Source organism: Crocuta crocuta, unplaced genomic scaffold, assembly GCF_008692635.1.
Source record: "Crocuta crocuta isolate KB4526 unplaced genomic scaffold, BGI_CrCroc_1.0 scaffold190, whole genome shotgun sequence".
In the NCBI taxonomy this organism is placed as follows: domain Eukaryota; kingdom Metazoa; phylum Chordata; class Mammalia; order Carnivora; family Hyaenidae; genus Crocuta; species Crocuta crocuta.
The window spans coordinates 5,737,314-5,749,230 of NW_027527955.1; the positions used below are offsets into that span (position 1 = coordinate 5,737,314).

General features: G+C 34.0%; 1 protein-coding gene across 8 annotated transcripts in view; it reads right to left on the reverse strand.

The window, feature by feature from the left end:
• POSTN (periostin) overlaps positions 1-10,474 on the reverse strand; it is a 35,137-nt gene extending 24,663 nt beyond the window's left edge. For 6 of the 8 annotated variants that reach the window (XM_077752573.1, XM_077752571.1, XM_077752570.1 and 3 more), the window contains exons 1-4: positions 10,310-10,473; positions 8,937-9,035; positions 3,999-4,063; positions 1,819-1,976 (exon numbers count right to left, since the gene is read on the reverse strand). In XM_077752573.1, coding sequence (XP_077608699.1) covers positions 1,819-1,976; positions 3,999-4,063; positions 8,937-9,035; positions 10,310-10,455 — 468 coding nt within the window. In that variant the 5' untranslated portion in view covers positions 10,456-10,473. Of the gene's footprint in view, positions 1-1,818; positions 1,977-3,998; positions 4,064-8,936; positions 9,036-10,309 lie in introns of all 8 variants that reach the window. The other 2 variants (XM_077752569.1, XM_077752566.1) reach the window with 1 other exon arrangement.
• Between the last annotated feature and the right edge of the window lie 1,443 nt (positions 10,475-11,917).

Here is an 11,917-nt window from a genome sequence, read left to right on the forward strand (position 1 = left end):
GATGAAGAGATAAACTTGAAGTAAATTAAAGGCTTAGAGAAATATAAAATTATCATATACTTAAAATACTTTGAAAGGTAAACAAAACAAAACAGAAATGGCATTATATTTATATATAACATTTGAATTTTAATGAAGATTTTGATTATTTTGTAACAAATTCAAGAATTCAATCATACTGTACCTTTTTATTTTCCTATATATATCCTATATACATATATTAAATATATATAATGTGTTATATATATATTACATGATACTATATATGGTGCTATGGGAAATACAATAAGTAAGGCAAAGTCTCTATCTTTAATGCACTTAATCATAGAGGAACTGCTAAAGACAAACATAATAATATAAATAACAGAAGGAGAAAAATGGCTTCTAGGGTCAAATGAGGAAGGGCAGCTATTCAAGGCTTGTAATAGGCCTTGAAAGGTAGATAGGGTAGGAATGGTAGTGATTATTCAAACTCCAATTGCTGACACAGGGTGAATGTTGGGATAGCAGAGGTTGTCCTGTTTGGTTAGCACATACTTTTATCTTCCTTAGATAATATTAAGAACGAATTTTAGAAAAGCATGTGGGACAATAATGTGGAAGACTTTAATGCCTGAGTAAAGCATAAACTAAACTGGCAACAAGGAGCCACTGAAGATTTTGTGGCGTTGGAATATAATGTTTAAACTGGGATTTAGGAAGGTTAATATAGTGATTAACATATAATCACTAACAATTTTCAAGTCTGAATATTAAGACTGGTACTGCCAATTATGGGGGGGAGGGAGGCAGCAGAAAAGCAATTGTTTATGTGGAGAAAGAAAATGGCAAATGTCTTAGATAACTTGTTGTTTAAAGATGCTATAGTGTTTCTAAGGGGAAATATTAAAATGAACATTAAAAATACTCTCCTGGGTTTCCAAGGAGAACAACTATGGAAACAGATTTAATGGTTATGTGCACTAAAGTCATGGTTGAAGTCATCAGAAGTCTATATAAAAAGCAGAGTCTAATTCCTAGTAGAGACTTAAGACCCATTCTTAAGTGAAGGAAGAGGAGTCAGCAAAAAGAACCAGAACGGTGGTTGAGAGATGAGGTCAAAGACAACCAGAAGAGAGAGTTCCATACTGCAAGCAATTAAACATACAGTTAATGTAGCAAGATAATATCTAGAGGAATTGCCTAAGTTTTACTAAATATTTGACTCTAGTAGTAAATATCAATTTGTCTTCATATCAAGTAGAAAGTAGAAATATATTTCTATACCAATTTTACGTTTTGGAAATTTAGTGTGTTATAAGGCATATTATGCACAAAAAGTGTGAAAATCAAATGCATTTATAATATTTCGTTTAAGTATTCCTACACATTTATACATATGTTAGTATCCAAGCAACCATATTTACATATAATTAAAAGTAATTAATTACATCTCTATAATATGCCTTTATATTAATTTTAAATTCCACTAGGCTTCTTAACTTACCTTTCTACTAGATATGTCATCTAAAACTCAGTAAAGTTCTTCCCAATCAAAAAAGAAAGAGGATAGGAGTAAAATAAAATAATGACAAACACCATTTCAGTCCACTCTTGGTTTCCTTTCTTAACTGGTCTATGAACGTGCCGGGGAAGTTATTCCACTTATGAGTGTATTCAACTACTTTACTCCTTACATTTAATAGCTCATCCATTTATGTATCCTCATATATGTATAATAAAGAGATATAAAATTTCTATTAATTTCTAAGTTAATAAGTCAATTCAAGTGGAATAACAACAATAAAAGCAATTGTATTAATAAAAATAATGAATTACAGAATCCAAGTTGTCCCAAGCCTCGTTGCTCGGTGCAAAGTAAGTAAACGATCCCTTTCCTTCAATCTCTTCCCTCAGTCTTGAGACATCAGAGTAGCGCTGTGTTGTGGTGGCTCCCACAATGCCCAGAGTGCCGTAAACATGGTCAATAGGCATAACTGCAATAATCAAGAAATAAAGGTCTTAGAAGAATATTTCAAAAACATTATTTCACAGTCATTTTAACTTTATACTAAGTTCCTCAATACATTTAACTGAAAGTTGTAGCAATAAAATTCTATGTATGAATTATTAGTTTGATACAAAGGTTGTCACTTGGGTGCTAGATAATAAAATACCACTGAAAGCTATTATTTCATATATCTTGTGTGTTGAGGGAAAATGAGTGTTAAATTATCATCTTGGTATAACATTTACTCTGTGTAGGTTTGACTCCTGCTATGTCAATAATAGTGCAATTATAAGTATCAGTAAATATTTCTGGTTCACTGAATAAAAGAATATGCTCTTCACTTCTCACTGAGAATGGCAAAAGGTAATATTTTCTTTCATGTTGGTTTAAAGCTCTTAAATGGTATAATATTGTTAGGTATTGGATATTAATTTTTATAGATTTGGGTTTTAAAAGAAATATGTAGACCAGCTTCTTTTCAATTTAATTTCAGGATGGAAATAGATTGAAGTATCTAACACTTCCAGAATATTTTTTCTGAACTTCAGAAGAAATATTAATATATGAATATCAACCTGAAAGTTGGTACAGCCAATGTATTCATTTTTTGACCCTATCTTATAAATTACTATGATTTGGATAATACCATCGGAGAAATGGCTGTTAACGTTTGTGAATATACCAAGATTGGGTGACAAAATTAATAAATTTAAAAAGTCAGAATTTTAAAAACCCCAAAAGGATGAGGAAAATGCATCAAAATTAACAAGTTAAATGTAACAGAGTTCCATGTATTGTCCTTATGCTCAAGCTGAAAAAATAAATCCTAGAAAAAGACCTGACTCGATAGAATTCATAGTCAGATAGGCCAGACTTGAAGTTGAAAAAAATCCTAGAGAAACACCTGACTTGCCAGAAAGAAATGTGATCATTTTTAACTGATCATAAATTCATCATGAGGTAATGATAGGATATGGTTACCAATGACAGTAACCATAGTTCAAAGTTCAGGGGCCCCCAAAAGTGAAGTATTTGTCTTGATTTTATTCCGACAGATGCTGGGACCCACATAGATTGCAGACACCGGTCTAGGATCACATTCAGAAAAAAGATAACTGGAATAGAGGCTTTTTATGTGTTGGTGTCCATGATGGTGACATGATGGTGACTCTAAACTTTACGTTATTTTAGAAGTGGGGATGATTAGCCCAGAGAAGAGAAGAGTCTGTCGGAGAAATGAGGGTAGTGGAGGAAGTATGTGATGATTGGTGTTAAATATCTGAATGGTTTTTCAAAGTTATTTCAAAGAGGAAATAAACTTTTTCTCTCTAGCTTGCAGTTTTAGGAAACCAGTGTTCAGCATGAGGCATGTTATAAGATCAGAGCTGTTCAATTAGAGATTATGCCTTTCCGACTAGTCCACTCCATGTTTGTAGACAAATTCAAAGATGGGGATTTTGTAGAGGGGATTTTCATTCTTGAAGGAAAGTTGAACTAATTTAAAGTTATGACCAAGCTCCTGTTGTCTGCTCCAACATTCAGTGCATGAGCAGTATGCTTTTTTTTAAATGTTTATTTATTATTGAGACAAAACACAGCATGAGTGGGAGAGAGGCAGAGAAAGAGGGAGACACAGAATCTGAAGTAGGCTTCAGGCTCTGAGCTGTCAGCACAGACCCTGATGCGGGGCTCAAACCCATGAACCATGATATCGTGACCTGAGCCCAAGTCAGATGCTCATCTGACTGAGCCACCCAGGCGCCCCATGAGCAGTATGTTTTAATACTTTATCACCATGACAAATTCATGATTAACATAAAGATATTGGTGATATATCTTGGATTTATCATGGTGCTAAACACACACGCACACACATAGACACACAGACACACACATGCACGCACACATACACTCACACAAAATTGGCTTCTCTACAAGCTGAGCTACCTCAAATCTTTTTCTTCATACAAGACAAGCACCTCACTTATTTCAGCAAAGGAAATTATACCTGCTGGGCAGCCTTTCATTCCTTCCATCCTCATGTAACCAGGGCAACATTCATATAACACAGTCCTGTATGTTAAAAGAAAATTAGTATTAAAATGGGGAACTACATAGAATTCATTTTGTTATAATCTCAGCAGAAACATACCACTTATTGTGATGATTTATGAGACTCTAGAATTGTTTTTTTTTCATGATATCAAGTTATTTACACTACTTTGATTTCTCAATAGTGTCATGGCATTGTAGAAAAGTTCCAGGATCTTGAGGCAGAAGAATGGGGCTCATGGTTCCCAGTTCTATACTAAGTGGATGTGTGACTTTGAGCAAGTAATTTAACAAATTTGAATCTCAGTGTCTCCAACTATTGAACGTGGGTATAGTAGCCCTGACACCTACCCACAAGCTAGTTGTGAGTCTCAAAAAAAAAAAAAAAAATGATGCTTTGGGAACAATTTTGTAAACTATAAATAGAAATATTTATTAGTATAAGGTTATTAGAAACTAGAAACATCAGGAAATACATTAACCCATTTCAATCAATAAAAACTATTCTACTGCTAACTAAAATAATGCTATTTTAGGTTTGAATTGCTAGTAATTAGTTTGATCATATTAAATGCAATCTTTAATGTATTTAATCCAATATACTGTATTATGTTCATATAAATACAAATTTCAAGAAAATGCTATTCTGTCCATAGTTAGCAGAGTCAATTAAGTTATGTAAGGCATAATTAAAGCAATAAACCAGAATATTCAGTAAACATGTATCCAAACCACCTTTTCTAAATTACTGTATTTTATGGGAAAACAATAACCTGAAATCATCTACATAACTGTTTATATCTTTTTACTTTATTAAAAATATAACCCTGATCTTCATTTTATCAAATTCCATTTGACATTTTCTGGACTTCTTCAGTTTCTAGCATAGGTAATAAATTTTTTAATGTTTTTATGTATTTTTATTTTTGGAAGAGAGAGAAACAGAGTGGGTGGAGGAGGGGCAGAGAGAGAGAAGACAGAATCTGAAGCAGGCTCCAGACTCTCTGAGCTGTGAGCACAGAACCGACATTGAGCTTGAACTCATGAACTGCGAGATCATGACCTAAGCCGAAGTCGGACGCTCCACCGACTGAGCCACCCAGGCGCCCAATAATATTTTTAATTAAAATTTTACATAATGCTCTGTTTCCTCTCAATAGATATATGAAGGTGAATGCACAAAACAAAAATTGGAAGTGGGGGAATATTATCACTAAAGAGGAAATATAGACCATTTTGTAATTTTTAATTGATAAATTCCATGTCATGCAATTTAAGATAATTACTTATAAGCTGATTATCTGCAATTTAGTAATTATGCATTCGTTAACTAGTTCAGGTATTTATTTCTGGCTTTTTTTTCTAGTTGTGATAATTGTACTCAAAAAGTATGAATTAATGAAAGAACATATTTAAGAGTAAAATCACTATAAGAATAAAAAAATTTTTCTTAGTATGATAAAAATTACAATAAAAGCAAGTTTTAAAAAAGTAGAATATTAATGATGTGAGAAATTATTTTATGGATGCCTAGGTGGCTCAGTCGGTTAAGCATCACTTCAGCTCAGGTCATGATCGCATGGTTCATGGGTTCCAGCCCCGTGTTGGTCTCTGTGCTGACAGTTCAGAGCCTGAGGCCTGTTTTGGATTCTGTGTCTCCCTCTCTGTCTGTCCCTCACCCCCTCACACTCTGTCTCTCTCTGTCAAAAATAAAATAAAAACATAAAAAAAGTTTAAAAAAAAGAAATTATCTTATAATGCTTAAAAAGTAAATAAGTTTTTCAAATTGAAGTCAGGTCCATTAAGTAATTATCTATGATTTGTGGTCCTGTTTGTGATCTTAGAATCCTATTTCTCTATTTTCTTGATGTCAGTTTAAAAAGTACAATGTAACATTATGCATACACAAATTGCAGTAAAATATGAAACATGAATGAGAAAAAAGTTCCTGGCATGAATATTGACTTGAAGATAGTTGATAGATAAGAAGGCATGGACAAATTTAAGTGGGAAATGCCAATTTCATATTGTCTTCAATTTTAAAATAATTTCAAGAACAGTTGGTATTAGGAACAAATGGAAACTATATGGGAGCCTTAGGCAAATCCCCGTATGGCCTCTGAAATAATTTATTCACTTACATCCCCATATAAATAAATTTGAATATTTGGATGCCTAAGGATTGATTCAGAATGCTTACCCACCTGCTTTAGCATATATTTTAAATGGTTAATAAAATGAGACACATATTTATTGGCCCAATATTGATAGTACTGACTTGAAGTAAAATAGTGACTAGAGGAAGAAATTGTTATTGTAACAAAATCTCCTTAACACTTGCTAATATGAACCAAAGATTGGCCTTAACATAGACAATTAGTATACCGGATGGAATAAAATTCCAAAATAATCAGTTGCAGTTTCAGCTGATAGCTGAACAATATGGTTATGGGAGTTGATATTTTAAGTTTAAAGCATACGTGAGTTGATATTTTAAAAACAAAAAAGTAGGTTTTTTCAGGAGAGCATTTATTTGACACAAAACTTAAATTTCTCACATGGTTGGTAGAAACAAGAGTAAAAAAATCATAACTGTGCACATCTCTGAACGTGGAAAATTTGTTCTCATTTTCTGAATACTATCTAAAATCTCAGGAAAATGGAAGCTGAAAGGAAGTCTACAAAACAGTGTATTATTCAGCCAACATATATTGTGGAAAATATCTTAAACTTGGGAAATTCATGTTTATCATTAAACCCACCCAATTACTTCCTTCAAATCTGCAAAGCAACTGTTCAACGAGAAGACAAGCATTTCTGTCAACAGATACAAAGAGTCCTAAAGATGTCTCTGGAAATTTTAGCAGTTGCAAGCAGATGGCAAAACAGACATTCCTCTTGTCAATGTTATTGATTTATTTGATTATTTGAAACTAGCAGCTTGCATTTACATTTATTTCAGAGCACAAATGTAAATGTGGTTGTGAAAATGAAGTTACTTGGGGGAAATAAGCTAATACAACTTAACAAAGGAGATACTGTTATGTTTCTGCTGAAAAGTCAGGTTTCAAAGCAGGATTTTTTTTTTTTTTTTTTAATGGAGAGCAAGAAAGAATGTTGGCATTATCTTTGCAAAAGCGTTGGCATCTCTCATATGTTTAGATGGTTAAAGTGAGATTATATCTTGCTTTCTTAACTTTCAGGAAGAATATAATAAAGATATCCCATGAATATCTCGGACAGCAAGTCCTTTCTTATGTAGTTGGTGTACGTTCCAAATAGGCTTCATGGTAACCAAGAATATGAACAAAGGGAGGAGAATCCAGAGTTTTGGGCTCTCAACTAGGGCCCAGCCTGCATTATAGCCAAGATCATTGCAATCACTGACTTACACTGTAATTGTGTGAATGACTCACAAATCTAGCAGATGTCTGCAGACTAGTAGGAAGTAGATCCAGGTCAAAAAGTAACTCTTTCAAATCATTTGAAACTCTATTAAGCAAAAGAATAAGAAGAGGGAGCAAACCCCTGTGGTGTCCTAGACTTAGTTACCATGGGGAAGTAGAGTCCAGATGAGGTTATATATATTGAATATGTGATTTTTATCTGGAAATAAAGATAATCTTATGCATTTTAGGTAGGCATCTGGTCACAACCCCTTTTCCCACCCAGGTATATCCATTTGTTAAAGTACTTTACACTTCAGGACAATTGATATTGTGAGTTACTTAGCAATTTCACAACCATCAAATCATTCTATCCCTCACCCCTAGAAACTCTGTAAATATAAAGTTGACATTTCACAGGCAAAGAAACAAAGGCTCCAAGAAGTTAAATGATGCCATATTTAGTATTTGTACCTATATTATTAAGTTAGGAAGAAGTTTTTAACAATCCCCAATCCTTCCACCTAAAGTTTAATGATGATGTACTAATTAGGCTCTCATTCAGATACTTAATTCTCAAGGCATCCTTCATCAAGAGTGGAGTCCAAATGAATAGGAAGCACTGTTCTCTTAATCAGGAATGGTATCACTAATCTTTTTGATACAGTAACTTATTCTTTCTATGACTCAGCTCCTTCATTTTAAAATGAAGAATTAGACCGCACGAGTAATTCTCAACTTGTATATGCTCAGGATTGTATTTTCCTAGCAAGGTTTATTGATAGATTAAACCACTATGCATGTCTATCAAGTAATAAAATATATTTTCTGCTAAGTAAAGAGTGATTGTCTTGTTGGCTATTGAAATAATAAATACAGTGATGGGCTTTGTATTGAAATAGTAAATACAATGATGGGTCCACCTTTGTGGGCTTCTCAGGACCCCGCAGTTTGGGGTGGAATATCTGGATTAAATGAAGGGTTGAAACTTAAGTTCTTTCCAATTTCAAGCATTGATGAAAACTTTGAGGTAAACGGGGGTACTTCAGATAATTTCCAAGTGATTGTAGGGAAACATTAATCAGTGCTTCAAAAACCCTGATATTTTAGATCAATTTGTTTTTCTGTCCCATTTTTTATTTTGTAAAATGAGAAATCTGTTTTTATAAAGTGAGGCATAGAGGTAGGTGTCTTGCCTAAAAAAGAGGTCCAAACCAGGGATAGAAATGTCATACATAGTCTCACACCGATTGCATATGAAATCACATGACACTGGATTGCCATGGACCTCCTTTGGACCTCTGTGACACATAGATTCAAGGCTTATAAGTGGTGCGCTAGCCGAGAGAGAAATGCAGGGAGAATTCCTTTATTCATGTTTATGATCCTTTCCTATTTTTAAAGCTTGCAATTGGGCAGAATATTTTCAAGAAAAATGGTGCATGTGTCCAAGGAAAGGCATAGCGTCGCTTTGGGGACTGGGACATTAAGAAAAAGATGAGACTTACGTTTTCTTTCCACAGATGGCACCTTGGTACCAGTTCCTACAAGTGCTGAAGTATTTCTTTTTGGTGCCTAAAATCTGTTGAAGGGCGCAGACATTTGGGCTGGAAGACACGGGAAGAAAAGACAGTTAGGGTCCTAATGAAAAAAAAGTGTTTCCTATCTTCAGGTCAGACGATTACGTCAGCATGTGGACCGAATTTTCAGAGATGTGATTCCAGTCTTGCACAAATCTACTTCTGATCCAATCATACTGAATCGTTAGAAAAACTAAAGTCTAAGGGAGAGAAAAGAGAGAGGCAGTTTTACATCCTTGAAAGGAAAACACCAGCGTTTCTAAAGTTAATCCGGTAGGAATATTCAAGCAGCATTAAGTTCAACTTAGTTTTGTTGTCATGTGTGTCTTATTACTTCTAATAGGAAGATAATCTACTGACCCTTCATAAATCAAACGTGCTCATTTGGGACTCCCTCTGGAACAGTGAGGAATCAGAGAACAAAAGAGACAAGTTTTCCTATGTCAAAAAACACTACATGCTGTCATTTTCTAGGTAAGTAATCACAGACGTAAATAGTGCTAAGATTAACTTGAATAATATGGCTGCACAAAGGACAATCTATTTCCTCGAGTGGAAATAGTGGATCAGAACATCCTGCACCAGAATTTTAAGTGTTTTTCTCTCTTAAAGAGATGAAAGTCTTATTTGCACTGTAAAGCAAAGGAACATTTGAGCATGATGAAAATCTCTCTGAGACATTAGAAGAAGTGCCAAGATCCATTTCAAAATAAAATTATAAATGGTTGGTTAAGTTACTAAATTATGCCTGGTAACTTCAAAAATGCTAAGTTGCAGTTGGATTTATTCCAAGAAATATGTTACTTTTGCAAATGTTACAGAATGCAGAATTTAAAGTTTCTTAGAGGCTTTAAAATATTCAAAGAACTAGCTATATTATTCATTATTTTATTTTCAAGCATAATTTAAATGAAAATTTCCCTGACATTATGTAAGGTATTTCAAAGCCAACTTACTTACTGAGAGCCCTAACCATATATTTTTAATTTTGAAAACCTCGTTTCAGGTTTTTGGAAGGAAATAAAAACACAAATAAATGGAATAATAAAGAAATGCCCCATTAAATGTTGTCAATTAGATTAAAATTATATAATGCTTCAGAAAAAGCAATTACATGCAAATTACTTTGACAGAAATTTTTTAAGTTGGAAACACGTTTATAAATCACAGAATAGTCATTTTTTCTTATTACTTTTTAATAAGTAGAAAAAACCCTGAGGCGTATATAAGGAACTTTATGTATACTTATACAGAAAACAAGCTAAGGAAAAAAAAATTATAAAACCGAACTACTGACTTACCCCTGATCCCGGCCCCTGATTCGGCTATGAGCCAAGATCTTGTCATAATGGCCATTGGCGTTTGCAGGGTTAATAGCAACCAGCAAGACTAGAGAAAATATGGGTAAGAAAGGAATCATCTTTAGTCTCTCCTTACAGTTAGTCATGAAGAGAACTGGCAGTGGGCTTTGGAGAGCTCAGAGTTTATATACATGTCAGAGTCGTGGGAGGGAGCACTGTATAACCTGGGAATCTGAGCTCTTTCCAAAAAACATCAGCAACTTCAATTTGGCAGCTAAAATCCACTTTTGTTGTGTTTACTTGAATGCATCAAGCCTCTTTTACTTCTCATTCTGAAGAAGAGAACTTATTTTTACTTTTAAATTATTTATATTTCCCTTTAATAGCTGACTCCTTGCATGTTCATATTTCAGTTTTATTCTTTTGCAATTTGGAGGGGTTTATGGAAAATGTTTTTGTTTGGGTTTTAAGGAATATTCTGCCATCCATTCCTTTCAGAGTATATGTCCCTGTGTTCAATGAAATCATTGTTTGATAATATCACATCTTATCACATTTGGTTCACATCAGAACTGAAAGGTTATTATTTTTCACCAGAAACAAATGTAGATGTAAGTTTGATAATCATAAGGCAGTAATGGCTGTTGATCAAAACCAGATATTGGGTAGATTTCAAACTTGTACAAAATACGAAATGAGAATTCTAATTGCTGACGAAACATGGAGGAGAGACCACCTTTTCCTTGCAATCCTACTAAACTGGGAGATACCTTCCACTTCACTTCTTTTTTCAAATATCAAGGAATAGATAGAGTTAACATAAATCTACTTCTGGCAAGGTTTCCTAACTCTTGAAACGAAGTGGAAAAGAAAAACATGTGTGCTTTATTGTTTCTTCATTACATGCTTCACACGGTGATGAATTTGTCTAGGTGGAACATCTGATAGACACTGGACGAAAGCAGCCCCTATTGGAAACAAGTGTTACTAATCTAGCTGCAATAGATTAAAGACATATTAAGAAACAAGAGTATTGCCAGAATTCTTCTTCTGATTTTACCAAGAGTAACTAAAGTCTCTTAATGTTACACTAGGCGATTCCTATCCAAGAGAATATGCATTCTTATCCCTCCAAACATGATATGTCAAATGTTCAGAACACCCATAAAAGAAACCTGAATGTCAGATGTTAGCAATAAGCTGAAATGGTAACCTACAATGAGTCTTCTTAAATAAGTAGGTTGCACACTTTCCTAGCTTCTCCCAATGCGTCGTGTTGAAAATGCTCACTGTGGAATGGCACATCAGTATTGTTTCCCCACAGGCAATATGGAGAAATTTTGTACTGACTCACCATGTTTTCCAATTGGAAGGGCTTTTAGGGGAGGTTGGATGGGTCTGAGATGATTCCAGGTATCAAGAGAGTTGCATTAAGCTTGCTGTAGAGTTTTGCTTTGAGGCACTAAAATAATTCTGTAACTGGCTGCTAGTTTACTAAGAAAGCACACGCGATTAATTCTGAAATATGATGAGACATATTGTCAACTTGAAAATCTTAAGATTAAGGTATAGTAAATGAAAGAGCAATTCAAAAGGAGAACTGGAGAG